Source organism: Brassica rapa, chromosome A01 (genome assembly GCF_000309985.2).
Source record: "Brassica rapa cultivar Chiifu-401-42 chromosome A01, CAAS_Brap_v3.01, whole genome shotgun sequence".
Taxonomy (NCBI): Eukaryota; Viridiplantae; Streptophyta; class Magnoliopsida; order Brassicales; family Brassicaceae; genus Brassica; species Brassica rapa.
In genome coordinates this window covers 734,378-760,088 of record NC_024795.2, presented here as the reverse complement: position 1 = coordinate 760,088, position 25,711 = coordinate 734,378, and the positions used below count along the sequence as shown (strand labels likewise).

Below are 25,711 nucleotides of genomic sequence, written 5' to 3'. Positions count from 1 at the left end.
TTTTTTTATAAATAATAAAGATATATGTTAAAATATTAGTTATATAAATTGTTTTTTTTGTCGACAACTTATATACTTTAAACTCTATATTTAATATAGACTAGATCTCGACCTGCGCAACCGCGCGAGTTTTTGTTTTCATTTATTTTATATAAACATTTTGTTTTCAATTCTAAATTTGTATATATTATAATATATATGTGTCTATTAATTTTTTAAAACATAATAAGTATACAATATATTTTTTCATTGAATAGATTGTTTCAAACTTTCACACGTATTTGTATCTTCTTTTACATATATATATTTTAGGATTATTATTTCATTATTAAAATCGTAACTATATATACAAAGATTAGTAAAATATTGTTTTATTGTCACATTCAAAAATATTGCAACATTTCACAAATTTAGAAAGTTTTTAAAAAATTAAACTTTTCGCTTCATAGATTTATATTATCAAGTAAATAATTAAGCATTTAGTTTTTGTTTAATTTTTAAAATAAACTATATAGTTAATTTGTTTTCATTGGTTTAAGGTAATAAAGATTAATCATTGTTAGATAATATGATTTTTGTTATTTAAAAAAATCTTTATAATTTTAAAATTTACCATCGAAAAATATTTAAATAATTAACATATGGAGGTATAGTATTACAACATTAAATTATATCTTTTTAATTTATACTATCTATAAATCCAATGTATCATCTATTATTTTATTTTTTTGAGAAAATGTATCATCTATTGTTTAAATCCAATTACTGATAGCCCAATATAAATTTCTGGTAGGCCTAAAATTTAAATGATAAGATTAGACATTAAATATAATATGATTTTCTAGGAATATGTTCATTAGGTCCATTTTAAAAAAAAAATCACACATGAATCAAAGTTGTGACTTCTGTTTTAATATATAAGATTTACAACTATTTTTATAAAAGTCTGTGCGGATCTGAAATCCACCCTGAAAATTATAGTACTTGTGATGTACCTTTTTTTTAACGGATATTGATTTTATTATTAATTTGCTCAGAAAAATTACAAATATTTAAATTTTTAGATTAAATGAAATGAATAGCGAATCAAATTAAAATTTACAGATAAAATGTTCACCCAAGGATAAATCTACTATTACTTGGCAGTACACTAAGCGCATTTATCCAACCGTAACAATGTTTTTGTTTACACAAATATATCAAAGATCCAAATACAGTAGATATTCTATAGATTGCTACTCGAAAAATTAATAAACACAGTAAATTGAAAAAAATTCTGATCTTAAATTGATCTGGTTCAAAATATGACACAAATCGATTAAATAATAAAATAAGAATTTTAAGAAAAATTATATAAATTTATAATCCCATTATAATCATAAATTAATAATTTATATGGATATATAATTTAAACAAAGCATTGGATTATTTGTTTTAAATTTATAATAACATTACTTTTATATTATCTTAATATTTCAATATATTTTGATGATATTTACTAAAATTATATCTAAAACCAGATTTAAATTCTAGTCAACATATTTTATATACATCAAATCATATAATCAAGCCATATGAAAGTCACATTTGAAAATTTTAATTAATACATACGGTTAAATCAAATATTTTTATTATTTTAGAAAAATTATATTTTAAATAAAAAATCTAGAAATATTTTTTTTATAACTTAATAATTCTATAAATTAATAAAATATTATAGTTCCAACATTATTAATTTATAGAATTTTTATTGTATATGATGCAATCACAAAAAAAAATGTGAATTATGGATATCGATGAATGTGTGTTTCGGTAAACAAAAATTCCACAACCTTATCATTAGGCCATAACTAAAGTTTATATAGTCCGAAATTCCGAATAGATTCTTCTTACAGCTAAAGAAATTAACAATGGACAAATATGTCACATTTACGTATCTAAAACATATCTCAACTACAGACAATATCGAATATATCAATTTGATATTTGTATTTATAATTTTGGTGATGGAGATCAATATTATTTTATAACTACTATAGTCAACACTAATTTTATATTGTTATTAATGGATACAAATGTGATAACCCAAATCTTTTTCAAATCAAAATATCTTTCACCGGCGGGATAATGATAAGATCATGGGGATTTTCTGATTAATTCAATATTAAATTGTTTGGAGTTATGGGCACTTGTATAATAACATCATGGTCACTTGTATAATATCATCTCATTGAGTATATTCCAAACATCCTAATAACACGACCATGTTAATATTAATGAGTTAGTTTAGAAATCAGGAAAGAATAGAGAAGTAACTAGACAACCAGCAGATCTTAGTAATGATAGTGGAAACCAATAAAAAGGCCATCCGCAAGAAAAATGGGGGAATATGTAGCTTGTTAATTTTCAATATACAAAAAATAATCATTTGGTATTATACACGTCAAAACTGTATCTAAAAATTTTAATCTTCAAAGTTAACATATATGTATAGAGCCGTTAGACGTACACATTGTTTAAAATATTTGGTTTGTTTGATTTTACACAAACAAAACCCTTTTGTTATATACATAAACCAAACTACTATTGTCGGTTGTCAAATCGTCTATGTAATCTTCCTATATCATAATTGTAAGATCATAATAAATCAGTGTTAAAAAAAAACCAAACTACTATTTTCTGGACATGTACGTAGCTCTTGAAATATATATAAACAAGGTTAAAAGCCGTACTTTCGTGGAATGAACATTCAATATACAAATTTTTTTACTTACACTGTTATTTATTTTGCATTTTCACATATCATAAAATATATAAAATAATAAATATATATTAAATAATTGAGAGATAAGTAACTATTATATATAATTAAATAGGCACATACACATTAATCAAAATAAACCTTTTTTAATGATAAATAAACCAAAAAAAACATATTTACTTATTTTATATGCTATATAGTTAAATTTAAATGATATTAATATACATATATAGTATACTTTTAATATGGTTATATATTAAATAAGACTATGATTTTATGATCATTTGTATTTTTATAACAAAAAAGTGTATATTGCTGAAAACAAAATTTTAATGTGGACTTTTAAAATTTTATAATTGTATTTAAAAATTCAATGCAAATTGCAGAAGCAAAATATTAAGTTCCAATACTTGTTCAATGAAACTTTAAGAACTAAAATATTTATTTTTATATGGTATATAATTTAACTTAAACAATGTTAATATATATATATATACTTTTAATATGAATATTTATTAAATGGGAATTCTGTTCATATAGTTTTATTATCATTTGTATCTTGTTATAACAAAAATTTAAACTATTGATTACAAATTTTTAAATGTGAAATTTTTAACAATTTTAGTAATTTAAAGTCGCTTTTTAAATTCAAAATATAACATATTGAATAAAACTAATTTTTTTGATATGGTGAATATGGTTGTTTAATTTATTTTAATAATATAAAATTAATAAAAATGATGAAAGATATAAAAGTTGCTACCAAATTTTTATTACTCAAAACGATTAACTGCAATATATATTTTGATCATATTAGGTAATTTCGTAGCTTTTATTTAAGGAAAAAAATAAAAAAATATCATTTTATACATTAATAATTAAATTATGATTAGTATAATGAAAACTACAGTATATGTTTAGATATATCAATTTAATTTTCTAGTAATTCTAAGAATTATTCTTGTAATGACATGTGTTATAGGTAAAAAATGTTAATTTTTTTAATATATAAAATTGTAATTCCTTTTTTAATATATAAAATGGTAATTTTTTTTTTAATATATAAAATGGATAGACTATTCCCATATGAAACAATTCAGTGCACATTTTTTCTATGCGAATCAATGCATATGCTTGAAAGATTAATATTAAAATTATCTTTAACGAATTTGAATAAAATTAAACGAACACAAATGCTTCGTGGAGCATAAATGAATAATTAAGAACCCACAAAAAGAATCAATATTTTCTTTGATTATGACAAAGCAGCAAAACAACACTAACTGCATTATTTTTGTCTACAACTCCAACAAGGGAGGTGGGTTGGACCCTGTTCATAAAAGTGTTTTGGATATTTATTACAGTGTCACAAGTTAGTGACACTGAATACGGACGAGTGACGACTGACGACTGACTAAATAGCTAAAGGTCCTGTTAAGGGCATGGCATGATTAACTTCGGTTTCTTAGCCGGAGTTCTTAATTCTTGATTTAACATTTTTTTGTTTTTTATTTTTTTACACTTTTCGGCTAAGAGACAGCTCTTATATATATTTTATTTAAAAGACGGTTTTTAGATTTTCTTAGTTAAAATATAAGAATAGTTAAGAACCGTCTCTTATCCGAAACTAAAAATTCTAATTAAAAGATTGAAGTTAATCATGGTCTAAAAGCATCATTATCTACCTTAACTATTATGCACATATTATATTACTATTATTAAGTAATTTAAATAAAGTTTAAACAAAAATGAACCATTGAAATGGTAACACATATGAAAAAGTTTCTCTAGCTACTGTTATAAGTTTTTTCTTGCCGGTACGTCTCTCCACTTTTTCTTGCTTCTCTCCTCGTTTTTTTATTTCTTTTTATTATTTTATAAGAATAGAGCTCCTATCATGAGATATCATAGTATTCACTCAACATTGCATTTCCAAAAATTGTGTTTATTTTTATTTTTATTTTTGAGAAAAAATGTGTTTATTTATTGTACCCAACTTTTGGGGTTTCTTACCGAACCCAACGGTTTTCTTTTATTTTTCCTTGTTCTCACACATATACCTATCCTTCTTAGCTAACAATAAAGCAATACAAAAAAAAAGAGAAATCAGTAATTTTAACTTTTAGGTTTTATTTTTATGAGTCTTAGATATTTTATTCTATTTTTTAAAAGTATTCTTTAAGAGTATCCTCTTTCAATAAATAAAACAGCAAGTAAAGGAAAATTATATGAAGATTATGCTACTTATGTTATCATTAAGAACATTCACCAAGTTTTCATATACGTTATTATGTTGAAAATTTAGTCTGCTACGCGAATCAACTTTGAAGAAAACAAAAAAAAGATCAAAACGAATTGAGGCAAATACCTCTTTAAGATTTCTTATTATGTGAATTGAATAATCTTATAAACTCTTAGATCTGTATTTATAACAGCTTTAAAAACCCGATTTTCATTCTCTATAGGAATACATACTTATTTATAGAAAATAAATTTCGCTTTTACTTATACAATTTAAGACACATCCAGATGCAACAATATATTGTGCGCATGATAGAAATACGACTAAAAAAAATAAACTATCTATCTATTATTTTTTTTTGATGTTCGATTCTTTTCATTTTATATTTTTTTTTCATTATATACTGTTCAACTGACATAGACATACCAATCAAATATATCTAATGTACTTTATATTTCACAAAAAGTGATTCATGAACCTAAATATGTTTCAACTGAAGTGGTTTTTATATTTTTAGTGTAGGACTAAAATTCCTTATACCATTATAATTTTGAAGTGTTTTTGATTATTAGGTGAATTGTTTTAACTTATAAAATAAATAATATTTTGTGATTTAATCTGTATGCAGCTTTTTGACACATTATTTGCTGTGAAGTAGAAAGAGTATATAATTAGTTAATTCTTCTTCACCTCCAAATTCTCGTAGCTTACCAATTCTTCTTCGACTCCACGTGCACGTCTTTACTAGTGTTTTACTGATTAAAACTAAATAAATGGAATAAGAAGTATGGAATAAGAGAATGGAATGTAGTTAAAAAATGAAATAGATTCGTTCCATTTATTTCATATCAAAATTGTTTTGAAATATTTTGTTTTGTATTTTGTTTAGATTGTTTTTTGAATTAATTGAATGAACATTTCATGTTAACAATTCACGTTAACCGGTAAATTCTGTTATAGAATCAATAAAATTGATCATTCTAAATCATTCCCAAAAAATGAGTAATCCAGTTGCAACCTGAAATCTTTTTCAATATACATTTTTTTTTTGGACATACCAATTCAACTGTTTTTGTTCTTACATGCTACACCTGTACGTCCTTCTTAACTTACCAAAAGACAAAAAGAGAGCAGAAACAAAATGTTCACCTGACTACTAAACAATTGTCTATCTGTTCTAATACTTTACGCCTAGGACGTGTTTCGAGTAAAAAACAAACAAACAATCCTATGGGATATCCTCATTCCTCATCACAATAAATAAACACCGTAGAACATTAAAGAAAAAATACATGATCAAGTTCAAGATCCAGTCTGTCATAAATACTTTTCTATAGTTACAAAAGAAAAAAACTTTTCTATAAATACCATAACGTGGAAGTATCAATCTCATAATTTCCACGACGCAATCACTAACAATCTCCTTAGAGGAGAAAACAAGAAGATGATGTTTTACTATGTGATTGTTCTCCCGTTGGCTCTCTTTCTCTTAGCTTACAAATTCATATTCACCTCCAAAACGCAGCGTTTCAACCTCCCGCCTTCTCCGCCTTACTCTCTCCCCATCCTCGGCCACCACCACCTCCTCAAACCCCCGGTTCACCGCCTCTTCCAACGCCTCTCGAAAACCCACGGCCCAATATTCTCCCTGAGATTCGGCTCCCGCCGCACCGTCGTGATCTCCTCCTCCTCACTCGCAACAGAATGCTTCACGGGCCAAAACGACGTCCTTCTATCAAACCGCCCTTGTTTCCTAACTGCAAAGTACGTCGCATACAACTACACAACCGTCGGAACCTCTCCTTACGGCGACCACTGGCGCAACCTCCGCCGCATATGCTCCCTCGAAATCCTCTCCTCGAACCGTCTCACCAACTTCCTCCACATCCGTAAAGACGAGATCCGCCGCATGCTCACGCGCCTCTCACGTGAGGTGGCCAACAAAGAGATCGAGCTGGAACCGCTCTTGTCCGACCTAACGTTCAACAACATCGTGAGGATGGTCACGGGGAAGAGATATTACGGAGACGAGGTCCATAACGAGGAAGAAGCGAATCTTTTCAAGAAACTCGTCGCCGACGTTAACGATTGTAGCGGTGCGAGGCATCCCGGAGATTACTTGCCTTTCCTCAAAATATTCGGAGGGAGCTTTGAGAAGAAAGTGAAAGCTGTTGGAGAAGCCATGGATGATATCTTGCAGCGTTTGCTCGATGAGTGTAGAAGAGACAAAGACGGTAACACTATGGTCAACCATTTGCTCACGTTGCAACAACAAGAGCCAGAGTATTACACTGACGTCACTATCAAAGGCCTTATGCTGGTAAGTAGTAACAAATATTAATGCATCCACATCCCTAAGTTTCTCAACTTGTGTATTTAAGCTAGTAAATATTACTACTAGTATTTTAAAAATTCAAATATTTGATCTGATTTTAATGCTTTTAGAAAACCAAAACCACTTAAACACATAAAACAAAATTTTGTGGGGGATCTAACAGTACTACAAATGATATTTTAACCCTCTTTCTTCTATTTTTTCATATAATTATAATGTTATAAATTCCGTTGGGAAATGCAATACACTCGGTACAAGAGCTAGAGTATTATTCTGTCTGGTTGTACTTGATTGTTTTAGTCGTTATGTCTCACATGTTCTTTCACGACCACTATCAAAGGCCTTAGCTAGAGTATTCTTCTTTGTCTCAATATATATGTGGCTGCATGCATGTTTAAGTCGATCGTTATGGCGCACGCGTTCTGTCAAAAGACCCACAACCACATATATTAGATTTATATTTTCAAAACCTACTTTTTGATATAGTTTCAAATTTGATCTGGTTCTGGTTCAGTCTCCAGTTAACTCTATAAAATGAATATTTATGTAAAATTTCAATTATGTACGAAACAGGGCATGATGATCGCCGGAACAGATACCTCCGCTGTGACACTAGAGTGGGCGATGGCGTGTTTATTAAATCATCCAGAGTCAATGGAAAAAGCAAAACAGGAGATCCACGAGAAAATCGGACAAGACCGTTTGATCGACGAACCAGACCTAGCGAACTTGCCTTACCTTCAAAACATAGTGTCGGAAACATTTCGGCTATACCCTGCCGCACCGCTTTTGGTGCCGAGATCACCGATGGAAGATATCAAAGTCGGAGGATACGACGTGCCACGTGGCACAATGGTAATGGTGAACGCATGGGCTATACACAGAGATCCAAGTCTCTGGAGCGAACCGGAGAAGTTTAAACCGGAAAGGTTTAACAGCGGAGGAGAAGACGTTCATAAGCTGATGCCGTTTGGTAATGGAAGGAGATCGTGTCCTGGAGCAGGACTAGGGCAAAGGATCGTGACGTTGGCGTTAGGATCATTGATTCAGTGCTTTGACTGGGAAAAAGTCAACGGCGAAAAGATCGATATGACGGAAACTCCGGGGATGGCAATGCGTAAGAAAGAGCCTTTACGTGCCTTGTGTCGTTCTCGGCCCATTATGAATAAACTTCGGGCCCATTTAGAAGGTGCATGAATGCTCGAACGAATGGAATAATCTGCGTTTTGCCATGTTAGAATGCTCTCTAATGCATTGAAAATTTTGTTGGTTTAAGGTGCTGTGCACACAAAATGCTTCTTTTATTATGAGTTTTGATACTAAAAACTCTTCTGTGTTCTCTTATATTTGTATTCTTATTCTTTTTTTGTTCTTTGGTGTTGGGATGCTATGTTTCTGAGCTAGCTATTTATATATTTTAATAAAAAAATCTTTTATGGTGATACATTCAGAGTTGAGCCTTTCTTTTACATTTTTCCTTAGAAAAGAATCCGAAATAGTAAAGAAGTATGTACAAAAATCGTGGATCCAAGTGAAAATGCATTGTTGGTACCCCTCTCTGGCTCTCTATGCCAACTTGTTTTTGCCATCTTTAGTTTAGGCTAAGTTAATCAAAATTCTACGAGCCCATGCATGTAAAAGTTAGGATAAGATATATTAAACATTTAACCTAATGTTGCTTGTAAAGTTTTGTTTAGAATAATATTTTTTAAAAATCTTATGGAACGGAAGAAATATTTAAATTCTACGCAATGAATAATCTAGTGGGTATCTGGGAATGTTTTTAACGAAATGTAGAATGTTTACTTTAGTATCCAAGTTCGTTTGATCGTTTTCTCATTTATTCTCGAACATGTTCCCTTTCGGTGTCATATCTCATAATCAAAAAATAATTTTTACGAGGCTTTAGTGTTAGTAACTCTAGCTTAAACCTAACAAATTGGTATCAAAAGAAGCAAGGGTCCATCAATTCACTCGTCACGCCTTCTTAAAGATTACAATGGAATTTTTTTTTGACGGAAAAAGTGATTTATATCTAGAAAAAGAATATGTTGGCACATTTCTGAAGTCTTGGGATTTGCTATGTGGTTTGAAAAAGAAGGATAATATGAAGTTGCAGAAACGACTACAAAGTTGGTGGGGAAACCATCTAGCAAACTCTTTGGAACAAAGGAAAGGCTAGATCTACCATTATTTTTGACATCTGTTTTAAGACCCAGTTAGTAAAATAAGGGTGTTGGATTCTCTTCATGTAAAAGTCAGTCAAACTAGGATTCTCGGCATCAAATTCTCAATCAAGATTTGATTTCACCAAATTCAAGCCCTCTCTTCCGTTAAATATTGCGGTTTTCTGCTACATCCTCGAAGGTAGTAAACCGGTTCTTACGGTAAAAAGATTTCATCACTATTGATTAGGGTCGACTCCCGTATCTGGTCTCATTGGTACGATTCCCCTTCATAGTCCATTCCCACAAAGATCGAATGGAGTATGATGTTTTGGGTTCTAGAGTTTGTCTTTTGGGCTGCTTGGGTTATAGGTTTGGTGTTGGACTTTTGGGCTATTTAAAAAGATTATTCTCTTTGATTTTCTCCTTTCAGAATTATGCTTTGTAGACTTAATAGTCTGTGTTAAAAAAGACCCTTAATAGTCAATAGATATTTGAAACTTGTTGACCCAATGTCGAATTTGATGATTTTTTAATTATTTTCCTAAATGAAATGGTAAGCAATTCTATTTGAGAAAATTTGATTCCTAATTTGGATTTACAGGATAATTTTTTGAAATGAAAATTAGTAAACACCCATTACTTAGGTTAGACTAGATCTTTTTCAACTATTTCTATTACACTAATATACCTGCTGTGTTATTATATTCTGAGATTTTTGTTTTGTTCAAAATATATCCTGAGATTAGAATTGCTAAACTAAATGATGCAGTCTTGTTGTCCAAAAAAAAATGACGCAGTCTTGTTTATCAGTTTGATAACCTTTTATAAGGATTCTAACTGGAGCTTAACTTTGATCGCTAGCCGTGTTATATTGATGGATTAGTTGCATACTCAAATACTTTTTCCATTCCAATATGATACATATTTTAGACTTTCACACATATTAATAATACATGTAATAAATGCATAATTTTTTGTGATTATATTTTTCTAATCAATCTAAACCAATAATAATTTAATAAGTACAATTAATTTTTTAAAAAAATTGTATTAATCATTATTAATTGACAAAATATGCATTGAAAATACAAAAAAAGAATCTTTAAATCTAGAAAGCGTTTGTGGTCTCCACGGTTATTAAAAAAAAAATCTTCCTACCAGACTTTTTTTTACATCTCTTACTAAACAAAAGTAACAACACCTCTTACCAAAAAAGAAGAAGAAGAAAGCAACAACACTTCGACTGCAGCGAGTATCAGTATTCTATGTGTATTATCCGCACGTTTCCCATGCAAGATTCAGATCTGTCAACTATCTCTACTCTAACTAACCATACACAGTTACACAAAACAACGAAGATTTCAACTTTTATGTCTAATAAAGAAAATTGGTGTATAACATGGATGGACCATTTCATTTATCATTAATTAGTTTAAGATTAGAAGTCCATCTAAACTAACATGGTGAAATTTTAATTTTACGTCAAACAAAAATGATTGGCGTACAAGAAACAAATTTTCCACATCGATAGTTAGAAATAATCTTTACTAATATATAAGATAGATAGACTACTAATTAATACCCGTTATGTTTTGATTTTGGGAAATTTTTGTCGGGCTTGTAATTGAACCTCAATATCCGTTATCGGGATGATTAATATATATTTTTAATTTTTTTTAAATAAAAAAAAAGATAGATAAACCACTACATTTATCACTGATTGATTTTAGGTTGAAAATTCATCAGACTTAACATGATGCACATTTTAATAAAACTACTATTTATGTTTATTTTTTCAAATTAACTTTTCAATTTCTTTTAGACCTCAAAATCAGTCTCTAATAAGTAGTGCAAACTATAATTTTTGACACACTTGCATTGCTTTGGAAATATTATTGCATTCAGTAGTTAAGAAGATATAATATAATATTAATATATTATGAATATATTATTAAGGAGCTTTGTTCGTATTCTCTCAAAGAGAGAGAAAAAGCAAAAAACGTAGTGGGTCAGCTGACCATGCTACCTCGTGTGTGTGTCTGCGCCCCTGGCTAAGCTTCGATATCGGGAACACGTGATTTACGTGTTGTGACTTGTGAGGTATGATAGCAAAATTTAGTGTTACAAAAAAAGAGAGGTATGATAGCATAATTTATAATAACATTAAAATCTAGTCTACATCGCTAAATGGTTGGTTAGTTGGAGAAGAGTAAGATGATCCTGTGAATATCCATTTCTTTGAAGTAAAAGCCGATTGGAATCAGTTAAAAAAAAAATATAGTATCAATAAACAAAAAATAGATGGTTCCGAGAGCATTATCAATGATGAAATACCCATTAGAAATATCTCACAAGTATAATATTAATAGTTTTAATTTCATTAGCTAAATAATTAAATTTAAGAATAAAAAGTTTTGTTATAGTATCTAGTGGAATTTCTGAAAGAAGAACCGATTTTAGTATATTTCTTCATTTTTATTTCTAAATATATTAATATCTAGATATTTGGTGAAAATTTTAGTCGTGAATGTTTTAGAAATTATTTGTGTATTGTATCAAATAAAACAAAGATAAAATGGTCAAAAATAATGTAAAAGTGGTAGTTTATTGTAAAAGATTTATGATATAATATAAATCTTCTGAATTTGATTTTTACTAGAAACAAAAAAGTTACTATTTGATTAGTCTAAATTTTGGCTTCGCCTCATACACTATAAAGTATAAACAATGCGGCTATCATTTAGGATTAGTCAAAATAATGTTTCAAACTTGGATTATACAATAATATACTTGTTGATAAAAAAAACTTCGTTCAGTTTGTAATCGAAACCCATTAGACCAGCTAATAAAGCATATATAAAAGGTCAGAGATTTCGTTATTTACCCTGGTAAAAATCCTTGCTTTAAATGGTTTTCTTTCGTCGGCCGATTTCCTCGTTTTCATATATTATTAAAATATTTATTTCTTTACTAATTTGGTAAGTTTTGTGGAGATTTATACATCTTTAAGTGATTTTGTTGGATTAATTCCAAACTGCGAATTTTAAGAATTTTTTTTTTGAAAATCTACGCACTATTCATAGCTGACTCCTTCTGGCTTGTACTGTATAAGAGAATACTCAGACATACTCCATTGTCATTTGCTTATTCAGCCGCACAGAACTACTTTTTATTAAAAGTATAACTATATAACTATATCCATACTCCATTGTCATTTGCTTGGGCCGAGGATTTCCGTCAAGCTTCGTTTATCTAGTATTTACCACATTTTAGTCAGAACTTTTATCGTTCTTAATTCACACCAACGACGCATTATATATTTTTCTTTATTATTTTAGTAAAACGTGTACCATGCTTATTAATCGTGATAAATTCAAATGATTTCAATAGTTATCATGTTATTATGATGAAAATAATATTTACGCCAGTACGGCTTTTACTGAAAGACACCGCAGAAAATGAAAAGCAATTTCAAACGTAAAAGGATAACATGTTTAAAAACCAATTTACACCAAAAAAATGTTTTAAAATCAATACAACTTCAATCCAGAAAAGGCATGAAAGTCGAAACATAGAAGAAACCATAAATGTTGTTTTTGATGCCGACACGAGAAAAACATTTTAATAAAACCGCAATTTAAGTATTGTAAAACTTAGATTGGTAATCAATTTTTAAAATATTATACATTAATAAAAACGAATGTAAAGGAATTGAATCATGAAATTATAAAATAAAAAATGGATTTTCATTACATTTTATTTCATCTCATTCATAAGCATTTTAAATCATAAAAAAACTATAACTATATAAAATGGTATTTTGTGGAACGACACTATTTGAGAGGCACTACTACTCCATAGAATACCATTAAATATTTATTAATTACAAGAAAACATTATTAAAAAAGCTCCACATATTCCACTAGGGAATGAAACAAAAATTAAATTCTTTGTAAAAATATATTTTTCTTCAAAATCTTAAAACTTCGTAAATAAGTGAAATGTATAGAATTTACTACTTCATTAAGTTCGGTTTTATTCTATTTCATCCATCATTAAATTTTTATATTCCACAAATAATCATTTCTATTATTGAGTATATTCTTTATAGGAAAAGGTACTAAAAACAAGTTACGTACAACCAATGTTTTATAATTATATTTTATATTCTTTTATATATTTTACTAGAAATCATTGAATGCGACTTGTTTTATTCTATTTAAATTCTATTTTTTGAAATTTATAGAAATAAGTTAATTCATACCTTTTTTTGTTAAGTATACATACATTTTTATTTTAAAAATTAATAAAATTAATAAAATTTATAGAAATAATAATTTTGAAAAAAAAATATATATATATATATTTTTTTTTTCAACAAGTAATTTTGAAAAATATATTAGAACAGACAAACAAAACTTTAATGGTAATAAAAAGTAATGTAAGGACTTCAGACAAAGTCATCGTAACTTTTAGAACGAAATAGCCATATCAAAAATCAGATCTCAAATCCCAATTATACGTTTGCGTTCTAAGACATTTACAATAAGTAATTGTAATTAAAATCATATTGTGAAAACTTGTACACTGTCTTTTAATCTCACTATGAATTGTTCAAGCACTAAGCCATTTCGAATTAGTTGAATACTATTTTACACGTTAAAATAAAAAATGATCGCATTTCTACGCTAAAAAACTTGACGCTATTATTTATTTTTATATGTAAAAAATGCTGCGACCCTAAAACTCATTTTCCCCTATAAATAGGTTACTAAATCATTCAATCAGCGACATCCCAAAAAAAGAAGTGACAAAGATGTTCTACTATGTGATACTCCCTGTAGCTCTCCTTCTCATTGCTTATAAATTCATCTTCTCTAAAACGAAGCGTCTCAACCTCCCTCCTTCTCCGCCTCACTCTCTCCCCATTATTGGCCACCATCGCCTCATCAAACCGCCAGTCCACCGTCTCTTCCACCGACTCGCCAAAGCACACGGCCCAATATTCTACCTCCGACTCGGTACCCGCCGTGCCGTCGTCATCTCTTCCTCCGCACTCGCAAAAGAATGCTTCACGGGTCACAACGACGTCGTAGTATCAAACCGCCCTCGTTTCCTAACCTCCAAATACATCGCTTACAACTACACCACCATAGCAACCACACCTTACGGTGACCACTGGCGCAACCTCCGCAAGATCTGCTCCCTCGAAATCGTTTCCTCGAAACGTCTCGCCAACTTTCTCCACATCCGCAAAGAGGAAATCCACCGCATGCTCACGAGACTCTCACGTGACGCGCTCATCAACAACGAGGTCGAGCTAGAGTCACTTTTTTACGATCTAACGTTCAACAACATCGTGAGGATGGTTACAGGGAAAATCTACTACGGAGAAGATGCTAGTGACAAAGCAGAAGCAGATACGTTCAAGAAACTTATCGCTTATATTACCAGCACTAGTGGCGCGAGGCACCCTGGCGAATACTTACCATTCCTGAAAATATTCGGAAGGAGTTTTGAAAAGAAAGTGAAAGCTGTTGGAGAAGCCATGGATGCAATCTTGCAGCGTCTACTTGATGAGTGTAGGGGAAATAAAGATGGTAACACAATGGTTAATCACTTGCTCTCTTTGCAACAACAAGATCCAGAGTATTACAGTGAGGTCATCATCAAAGGCCTAATGCTGGTACGTGACAATCAAACACAGTCATATTAGTTTGTTATTATTACTATCACAATTATTATTACTATTTCTAGGTATTTTACCCCTTCGTGTGTCAGAACTCATCCTGTAGAAATAAATATATACCACATATTATTATAACTTATATTTTAATATAAAGTGTTTATTTTCCTTTTCGAGTTTTTGTATCACAGAGATGTAGATTGCATACAACTATATTATTAAAGAACTAATAATTATGTGCGAAACAGGGCATCATGTTTGCGGCATCAGAGACATCAGCCGTGACAATAGAGTGGGCAATGGCGAGTTTGTTGAATCATCCAGAGTTGTTAGAAAAATTAAAATTAGAGATTGATGAGAAAATCGGACAAGACCGTTTAATCGAGGAAACAGACATACCTAACCTGCCCTACCTCCAAAACGTAGTGTCAGAAACGTTCAGGCTATACCCAGCTGCGCCGCTTCTTGTGCCAAGATTAACGGAAGAGGACATCAAAGTCGGAGGATACGACGTGCCACGTGAAACGATGGTGATGGTGAACGCGTGGACTATTCACAGGGATCCAGAACTTTGGACCGAACCAGAGAGGTTTAACCCGGATAGGTTTAATGGTGAAAGAGGGGAAGGAGACAAAGACGATGTCCGTACGCTGATAACGTTTGGAAGTGGACGGAGAATGTGTCCCGGTGCAGGGCTAGCGAATAAGATTGTGACCTTGGCGTTAGGTTCATTGATTCAGTGCTTTGATTGGGGAAGAGTCAATGGCGAAGAGATTGATATGACTGAAGGTCCAGAGATGGCAATGCGTAAGGTGGTGCCGTTACGAGCCATGTGTCACCTTCGACCCGTTATGAATAAGCTTGTTACCGACTCAAAGGTTTAATTATGCTTTCGTATTTTATATTGAAAAAAACTGTTACACTTTGGTGTGTCTCTGTACCAAGACTATCTTTGAAATGCTGAATAAATATGTTTTTTCCTACTGTTTCATTTCGCATATATATGTTTCCATGTATTTTGATGGGTTTTATGATCATAACCACGAATAAGTTACAAGTGATCTACAAGTATGAGTTATCTTCCTCTAAATCTGTAAAACGAAAACTTGGCTCAAAAAGATGAAAAACTTCATGCTACGAAGAAAATTGAGTCAATAATATTTTAATACTTCTAAAGAACAATACTCATGTTATTTTTTTTGTCTTCTTTTGAATAATAGAAGCATAATTATTGTTCTTACTTCTTAGCTTAATTTTACTCCATAATTTTTTCTGATAAGTTAGCTATTATCTAAATCTTTTTTTTGTCTATATGTATATTTGGTATATTTGGTATACGCAAAGTGTTTGATATGATTTGCTTAATATCTTTTTATTAAGCTAACATGAAATAATTTCTTTATTTCAAATGTAAGTATGACTCCTGTGTCAGCATATATACCCAGTTGTTGTTAAAAATAATATATATAACACCAAGGGTATGATTGTATAGTAGAGTAAACTTTTACTCTAGATATATATTTACTCTCAGTTAAGCCAAAAAGTCACCAATCAAGTGAGATACTACTTTTCATATTTCCTTTTTTTTTTTGTAACACTTTCATATTTACTCTAGACACTATTAATTATGAGGGAAATGTACATTCATTTTTCCTCTAGATTTTGGTTGAGTAATTCTTTTTACTCCAATTTTTTTTCGCTCTCTCATTTTTCCACCATTTATTTTCTTCTCTTTTTCACCACTTTTTTTTACTCCACTTTACTCTGATGTTACCAATCACATTCCAAGTGACATACAATCTAATAATGTATTCAAATTAAAAATAATAAAAAATTGAGTAATTGATGAATATTTAATTTGACTATTACTGTTTTCCCTGGCGATTTTTGTTTTTTAGTTAGCTTGCAATGTCTTGTCATATACTTTCCTAAACTCTGATTGCTCTTGCCGACTCATATAATGTATTCGAAATCTTTAGGTTATATTTTAATCTAAATTGGTGTACAGATGTTTTGATTAGGTGCAGATACGGATTGACTATTTTAAAACTTTAGGATCTATTTAGTTGAGATCTGTCGGACACTAACAATAAAAATATGAATTCGTCAAAAATATAAAATATGTAGATATCCGTATCTAGATTCATAAAGTAGCTAAAAATAATTGAAATCGTAATATAATTTTAAATCTAAAGTTGAATTAAGTTAAACTAAATTCGAAATTAAAATATATATTTTTAAAAGTGATACGTTTTAAAATTATTTGCATTAACGCATCTTAAATATCACACTTTTTCCCTAAGAATGTGTTAAAGTAGTCTTCCTGTTTTTTTGTGACTTCTCAGATGAATTGTGATAAAACTAATTTAATATTTATGAAATCTTCCTAAGAAAACAAGTTCAGAATCTAAAGTTCATAAAATCTTCCGATATTGTACCACTTAAACATGAAATCCCCTATTATTTCTGCTTTAGGGCACGTAAAACCTAACATCTAATTTTAATTTTTTTTTTCGTCAAACATCTACTTGATCGCTTTCTAACCCATTTGTCTCCAAAGTTTTATAGTGTTATGATTTAATGAATATAGATTTGATTAAGCAAATTTCTGAGTGAGCATGTGAGTGCAATTGGTTCCGTGTATTATTTGTTTGGTCCTGACTGTAGATTTGATAAAATAAGATCGCAGCAAGCATGTGAAGTGGTATGTTTCCCATGACTTTTTTAAACAAAATATTCGGAATGTCTACCAAATCCAGTATTCAATCATTTGTAAAGTTTCAAATAATCGTTCCGCTGGATAAAAGTACTAAAAACCATTAACTTGAAATTTGCACCCATGACAAGAAATTAAAACTACACCTCGCTTGAGTTTCTCGAAGCTCCATGATCCATCAAGCTTTGGTTTTAGGAACACATGATTTACGTGTGATGATGTGGTTAGGTTAGGTAGGTAAGGTAATAGTACTACAAAAAAAAGTACGATTTAAAGATTTCCATAAAATATTTTAATAACAGAGGCTGGACGGCGCTAAGCATTGGGTAATGGGTTAAAAGTTAGTAGTGAATATTATAAGTTAGTCCCGTCAAGGGCCTTGTAAAGGGCTTCGGCCCATTAAAAGTTAGTAGTGAATATTATAAGTTAGTGCCGTCAAGGGCCTTGTAAAGGGCTTCGGCCCATTACATGAATTATTATTTAGGCGTTAATGTCAGTTTTTTCCTGCTATTCTTATGGGGTTTTAGAATTCGTCTTCCTTCCTCTATTCTGTTAGCCCTTGAGTTTTGTATTTTGTTTTGATTCCATAAAAAAAACAAAAATATAAAAATAGGAGAGTTAGTTCATTTTTTTTTCTTTCTGGAATTGTTGCCTAGATAACAAGTTACTTGTTGTATACGTAATCGAAAATGACTCTAACCTTCAAGACCTCTTCTCCTAGCTCGAACCGATCAACACCGAAAAACTCCCCCGGAGATGATGATTCTCACTTCCTTCACTACAGAAGCTATCGAGCACACACGACCACACTCTTCTTCGTCCTCGTCTCTCTCTCCCTCTTCGTCATCTTCTCTCTCTACTCTTCCCCAAACGCAATCTACTTCGCCACGACACGCCAGGCTAAACCAGGGACCGTCACCTACGTGATCAACGTCCGAGACTCGAGCCATATCCGCAGGATCAAAGCAGAGGGCGTCCTCTGGCCAGGATGGGAGGTTATGATGATCGTTTCACCTAAGGAGAACGTCATGCCGCGGGAGAACAACTACACGTGTTTTTACCCTAACGGCGAGAAATTAACGGCGAAGTTCGCCGTTACTCTCCCGTTCACGAACCGTACCACGTTCAAATGCAAACTCCCCGGAATATACCGCCACCACCACCCTATCCCGACTCCGATCCTCGCCTCCTCGAGGTCCTTCGAGCTTTCGCCGGAGACGCGGTGGCCTGACCTCCCTCTGTGGAACTTCGTGGTGTTCGACACAATCTCCACGGAGCACGACGTCGTTTTATTCGTCAAGGGGCCGAACCGAGGGCTGGGGTCGAACAAACCGCCGGGGACGTTTCGGTGCGTGTTCGGCGAGGAGTCTGACTCCGCCGTTAAAACCACCGTGACTAGCTCCGTGCAAGAGGTTTTCCGATGTCCGTTTCCTAACGTGACGATGGATTATCCGGTGAAAATATACCTAGAGAGGGTGGCGACGGAGAAGGAGGCGATGAAAGTGGTTCCGTCTGTGGCGTATTTTAGCCCCAAGCGTAGGTTAGTGGAGACACGTGAGAGGGCACTACTGTGCGCGACGACGATGGTGTACAATGTAGCCAAGTATCTGAGAGAGTGGGTGATGTATCATGCAACGATAGGAATACAAAGGTTCATTATATATGATAATGGTAGCGATGATGAGCTAAACGACGTCGTTGAGGGGTTGAAGAGCGAAAGATACGACGTGATGAAAGTGTTATGGATATGGCCCAAGACGCAGGAGGCTGGGTTCTCCCACGCGGCGGTTTACGGTAACGATTCGTGCACTTGGATGATGTATGTCGATGTCGATGAGTTTCTATTCTCTCCGGTTTGGAGTAACCAGTCTAAACCGTCGGATCAGATGATTAGATCTCTTCTGCCGTCGGATGAAAGCATGATTGGACAAGTGTCGTTTAAGTCACTCGAGTTTGGGCCTTCGAATCAGACAAGGCATCCAGCTGGCGGTGTGACGCAAGGGTACACGTGTCGCCGGGAGGAAGAGCAGCGGCACAAGTCGATCGTGTTGCTGAGCGCCGTCGAGCATTCGCTGTACACGGCGATCCACCACTTTAGTCTGAAGGGAGAGTACGAGTGGCGAGTGGCGGACAAGGAGGAAGGAGTGGTGAATCATTACAAGTACCAAGCGTGGCGGGAGTTTAAGGCTAAGTTTAAACGGCGTGTTTCGGCCTATGTTGTGGATTGGACTAGAGTTTCAAATCCTACGTCGAGAGATCGGACTCCTGGATTGGGCTTTAAACCCATTGAGCCAGAAGGATGGGCCCAAAAGTTCTGTGAAGTCATGGACATGAGATTGAAGAGGTTAACCAGAAAATGGTTTGGACACCCAGAGAAAAACGGGTATAGAATGGCTTGGCAAAGATGAAAATGGTTGTTAATTGTATTAATAGAATAGTTGTTTGGTGACAATTTTTTGTTTATTTAAAAAAAAAAAAACAGAACTGAAACTTTGAGTTTAGAAATTCTGAAGCTGAACTACTTCACAATCTCATTCGACATTTTTTTCAAAAATATGATTGTGCCATATATACTTTTCAGTGTTTAGAATAATATAATGTACAGTAATGTTTACAGTACTAACCAAAAAGTCATAGAAATAAATCAGCAATTAGATTCATTATCTAACTTGATTTTGAAATGTCCATTTATAGTCAGATTTTACTTTGCAGCATTTAAACTATTTAACACTTGCCTAAAAAAGTGAGTAAGCCTGTTTAGGACATGAATCTATAATTTTAGACTTTTTAGAAGAGAATATAAATTCCTAGTTAAAGAAATAAAAGCTATGATTTGTGTTTATTGGGTCTAATTGGTAATGTCTGTAGCTTTAAAATTTTTGCTGTAGAAAAAATCTGTAGATTTTTTGTTGTGGCCAGTGGCAGAGGCAAGAAAGAAATTTAGGAGGCTCAATCCATAATTAATATACATTATAAGTTCAATTAACAAAATTTTATAGGGGTCAATTAGCAATTTTTTGCAATATTTTCTAGCTTTTTACATAAATATACATGTAATTTGTTTTAAAATTAGAAATTCACGAGGGTCAATTGACCTCCTTGCCAACACACTGGCTCCGTCACTGGCTATGGATTTAGATTTTATTGCTGTAGAATTTTATGGAAAGCCCAAAAAAGTTTTTTGGATATTTGGCTCTGCAGAACACTTGTACAACTGTAGGTTATTTCAAGAGCTGTGGTTTATAAAAAAATTAAAGCTTGATTGCTCTTAATTTGGTGATGTATAAATAAATAGGGTTGTGGACAACACCTACAACAACTACCAATTACCCCTATTATAGGAGATGATTAGAAGTAGTTGTAGCTTTATATTTTTTTTTGTAGAAATAAAACTGTAGTTTTTTTTGCTGTGGCTGTAAATAATTTGATGTATGGTTTTAACTATAGGTTTGAAAAAATTTAATGACTTACATATAAATTTTCTAAAGCAAAAAATAAGTGTTCTAGATTAATTGCTTTCCACAGCTAAAAATAAACAAAAAGGAAAAAAAAATATGTAACTTTAAAATTTTTTTATAAAGCATGATTAGTAAAAATTTATACTTTGGAAATAATTTGGATTGTAAAAAGATCTTATGTCATTTCTAAAACACTTGCCAATCAATCCCATAGCGGAGGTAAGAGTTGAGTCAGATCACATATCATGTAAACCATTCATTAGGGTTAGCACAAGTAAAGATAATGTTTGTGTGGTTTTAAAGGGGTAACTTGTATATTTCACTTTTCAATTATTGACACGATTGTTTGAGTTATTTGGTATCTCCACGACTTCTTTGATGCGTTTAGCTCATTAGGGATTCGTACCACTACCGGTGACGTATATGCGGGCTAGTGGTTGCAGGTCGATATCATAGTACTTGTACACAGAACATGAGCTTTTTCAAAAATCGGTCAGGACTTCAAAAATACATTAACAGAAGTTGTATCAAATGTATCAGAACACTAAGACTAATAAAAGAAGTTCTCAAAAACTGCAATGTATATTTGCAAGGGTGGTATACATATCGGTACATATGCACTAATGCACATGTAAACTGATCCAAGTGTGATACATATACTTTCACTACAAGCGTCGTTATATATTTTTTACTCAATTTTGTAATGGTTATTATGTCATTATATCAACACACATGTTCAACATTCGAGGAAAACTAATCCTTTTATGTTTTCTCTTTTTAATTTGAATAAGTTTTTTCTTCTTTTTTTTTTTTTTTCCTTTACAGTTTCGATAAAATTTGTCGAAGCAGCTGTCATAATGGTAGTGTAAAATTTCTCCATGTACAATTATGTACTTATCCATATTTGACATTGCGTATAGTACATTTTCTTATTTTTAGGTATGTTCGAAATTTTGACAAAGGCATGGCAAAGTTCAAATTTGAAAGTCTTTTCAAAAATTATTGTTAATCAAAGTTTTAAGAATAGATAAAGAAAAATAATTGGAGTTTCGGTTTCCACTATCTTTAAACCGGTCCCGTTTGGACCCATTGGTTTTGCTCTAATTAACCCGCAAAAAGATTATTTAGACCAAACCTTATCGGTGTGATCAATTAAAATCAAAAGATATTTAACATTTTATCAAAAAAAAAACTAAAATCAAAAGACTGAGCGTAATCAAACTTTTATTAGATTGATCCGAACTCCCAAATACACTAATAAGCTCAACACCACAAAATCGTTTACGCGATTAGAAAGTTGTCCAAATCACAGTGGTCGAAAATATGATTTCTAACTTGGCCAGCTATTCACATGACATGGCATTCAGATGGCAATACAAGCATCGCTGGAAAAAATTGCGAATAAAAATAGGTAAGCAAGATTGTGAAGAAAGAAGAAAGAAAATGAGATGAAAAAAGAAACGTACGAAAACTCTATTAGTTTCATAAGTGAAAACTCTATTAGTTTCAGAATTTAATTTATTTTAAAATTTAATACTAGCTAAATAATTAATACACTTGGATTATATTATTAGATGATAATATCTAAACATATCTTGAAAATGGTTATTACAATAGTCAGTTCCAATATGATTGGGTTCGAATTTCTACGTAAAGGTTTAAAAATGGTTCCTAATCCTAGGTAAAGAAATTTAAGCTTTTAGATTAGCTGAATGTCGGAGTTTTGAGAACTTGAAATGCCGAAGATAACCTTTTCATATTAGAAAGAAATCTATAACTTCAAAATACAATTGCACCGTTTATATATACTAACTCAATTATTCACCCCACTAGTCATCGCCGGCACGTAATTGCCATGGGTCTTGTGATATTGACAACATAGAAAGCTTGAAACTGAATTAAGACATTGGTTTGAGTAATATTTCTCTATAAATGTGACATGTTACAAACTAAACAAACCATACGCTATAATCCTACACTAGTAGAGAAACAAATACTACAAAGGAAGAAGAACAAAAATGTTATACTTGATCCTCATCCCTCTCCTAGTCCTCGTGGCTTACAAATTCATCTACTCCGAAATGCACCGTTTTAATCTCCCACCGGGACCACCGTCACGTCCCATCGTCGGCCATCTCCACCTCATGAAACCGCCGATCCACCGTCTCCTCCAGAGCTTTGCTAACAAATATGGCCCAATATTCTCCCTCCGTTTCGGCTCCCGACGCGTGGTGGTCATAACATCCTCTTCACTCGTCCAAGAAGCCTTCACCGGCCAAAACGACATCAATCTTTCGAGCCGGCCTTTCCAACTGACGGCCAAATACGTTGCCTACAACTACACAACCGTCGGAACCGCTCCTTACGGCGACCACTGGCGTAACCTCCGCCGCATATGCGCCCTCGAGATCCTCTCCTCCAACCGTCTCACCAACTTCCTCCACATCCGTAAAGACGAAATCCGCATCATGCTCATGCGCCTCTCACGTGATACGACTCACTCCCAGGGCGGGAGCTGTTTCACCCACGTCGAGCTAGAACCGCTTTTCTCAGACCTAACGTTCAACAACATCGTAAGAATGGTCACAGGGAAGAGATATTATGGCGATGACGTGAACAACAAGGAAGAAGCAGAATTGTTCAAGAAGCTCGTTTACGACATCGCCGTGTACAGCGGCGCGAATCACACGGCGGATTACTTGCCGGTGCTGAAACTGTTCGGAAACAAGTTCGAGGAGGAAGTCAAAGCTCTCGGAAAGTCCATGGACGAGATTCTGCAGCGTTTGCTCGATGAGTGTAGGAGAGACAAAGATGGTAACACAATGGTCACTCACTTGCTGTCTTTGCAAGAACAAGAGCCTGAGTATTACAGTGACGTCACTATCAAAGGGCTAATGATGGTAATCTCTATTTAGTGATGATGAAAGCAAAATTCTCAATTATAATTATAATTTTTTTCTGAAAACTTATGCAAATTATAAAATATATTACATACTAAACAAATAACTTATGATATAAAAAAATTCCAACTAAATTTAATTATAATGATAATTATTCACATGGTTTTAAAACTACGTAGGCCATGATGCTCGCGGGAACCGAGACCTCCGCCATAACCCTAGAGTGGGCGATGACGAATTTGCTTAGACACCCTGACGTGTTGAAGAAGGCAAGATCGGAGATAGATGAGAAGATCGGAGAGGGCCGTCTTATCGACGAGCCAGACATCGCCGTACTTCCTTACCTCCAAGACGTGGTCTCCGAGACATTCCGACTGTTTCCAGTGGCACCGCTACTAGTCCCTCGCACGCCGACGGAGGACATGAAGATCGGTGGTTACGACATACCGCGTGAGACGATAGTGATTGTTAACGCTTGGGCTATACACAGAGATCCTGAGCTTTGGGATGATCCAGAGAGGTTTAACCCGGATAGGTTTAAAGGATGCGGCAGCGAGTTATGCGCTTATAAGCTGATGCCGTTTGGAAACGGCCGAAGAGTATGTCCCGGCGCTGGACTAGGGAGGAGGATAGTGACGTTGGCGCTAGGATCGTTGATTCAGTGTTTTGATTGGGAGAATGTGAAAGGTGAAGAGATTGATATGTCGGAGAGTACTGGGTTGGGTATGCACAAGCTTGATCCTCTACGGGCCATGTGTAGGCCTAGACCCATTATGGCTAAGCTTCTAGTTTAGTTGGAGAAGTGTCTTTAAGTGGAGGATAAAAGAAGACTTTTGTTATACGTACGTACTTTATTATTTTCAATCATTATAATGTTTGCACAAAATGATGAAACTATGTTGTAATATTATTATCAGTCGCGTCTTTGTAACATCACCATCAAGGATGGGCACAAAGGTTCCTTGAAGTCATGGCTTAAAGGTCCAATGGGGTTAAATAATGTTCTAAAACACACGTTGTCTTTTTGAGTTCCACAACTTCTTTTGTCTCTATTCAAGGATGAGCCCAAAGATTAGTTGAAGTCACACGATTCAAGGTTGAAAAGGATAACCAAGAAATGGTTGATGTTATAACAACCATACATTTGATGTTTTATGTTCCACCACATGTTTCGTATCAGTGCATTCCGAAGATGGCCCGCAAGTTTTGTACTTATGTGATGTGAACTCACCGATTTAAGGTTGAAAAGAATAACACCAAATGCTTCGGATACCCACTGAAGGATGTGGAATCAAATACGAATGATAAGACACTAGTAGATGTGGTGTAAACTATAACTTAATTTTATTAGCTTGGACCAGACTCTCATACTACAAGATATGGTGAAAATTCATCTTATCATATAATCTTTATATTAACTATTGATGTATGAGTTGTATATATTT

At 32.8% G+C, this 25,711-nt stretch overlaps 4 protein-coding genes across 4 annotated transcripts; all 4 read left to right on the top strand.

Moving 5' to 3' along the window:
• The first annotated feature begins 675 nt into the window (after nt 1-675).
• Nucleotides 676-13,019, top strand: LOC103860817 (cytochrome P450 81F3). Its single transcript, XM_009138521.3, has 2 exons — nt 676-7,323; nt 7,912-13,019. The coding sequence occupies exons 1-2, from the start codon at nt 6,448-6,450 to the stop codon at nt 8,533-8,535; spliced, it is 1,500 nt and encodes a 499-aa protein (XP_009136769.1). The 5' UTR covers nt 676-6,447; the 3' UTR covers nt 8,536-13,019.
• A 1,303-nt stretch (nt 13,020-14,322) lies between these two features.
• On the top strand, nt 14,323-16,076 carry LOC103860721 (cytochrome P450 81F1-like). Its single transcript, NM_001319321.1, is given in 2 exon segments — nt 14,323-15,192; nt 15,441-16,076. Coding segments are annotated over 2 exon segments (1,506 nt in total).
• A 1,420-nt stretch (nt 16,077-17,496) lies between these two features.
• On the top strand, nt 17,497-23,360 carry LOC103860629 (glycosyltransferase family 92 protein At1g27200). The gene has a single exon (XM_033276210.1). It carries the CDS (start codon nt 18,598-18,600, stop codon nt 20,314-20,316), a length of 1,719 nt encoding a protein of 572 aa, XP_033132101.1. The 5' UTR covers nt 17,497-18,597; the 3' UTR covers nt 20,317-23,360.
• Nucleotides 23,126-25,318, top strand: LOC103860541 (cytochrome P450 81F1). The gene is made up of 2 exons (XM_009138190.3): nt 23,126-24,266; nt 24,446-25,318. Exons 1-2 carry the CDS (start codon nt 23,385-23,387, stop codon nt 25,058-25,060), a joined length of 1,497 nt encoding a protein of 498 aa, XP_009136438.1. The 5' UTR covers nt 23,126-23,384; the 3' UTR covers nt 25,061-25,318.
• The last annotated feature ends 393 nt before the right edge of the window (nt 25,319-25,711 follow it).

Bases quoted from the DNA above. Each gene is read 5' to 3' on its own strand.
- LOC103860629 (XM_033276210.1), top strand. From the start codon at position 18,598: ATGACTCTAACCTTCAAGACCTCTTCTCCTAGCTCGAACCGATCAACA.
- LOC103860541 (XM_009138190.3), top strand. From the start codon at position 23,385: ATGTTATACTTGATCCTCATCCCTCTCCTAGTCCTCGTGGCTTACAAA. The intron at 24,267-24,445 runs GTAATCTCTATT...AAAACTACGTAG, and splicing joins CTATCAAAGGGCTAATGATG to GCCATGATGCTCGCGGGAAC.
- LOC103860817 (XM_009138521.3), top strand. From the start codon at position 6,448: ATGATGTTTTACTATGTGATTGTTCTCCCGTTGGCTCTCTTTCTCTTA. The intron at 7,324-7,911 runs GTAAGTAGTAAC...TGTACGAAACAG, and splicing joins CTATCAAAGGCCTTATGCTG to GGCATGATGATCGCCGGAAC.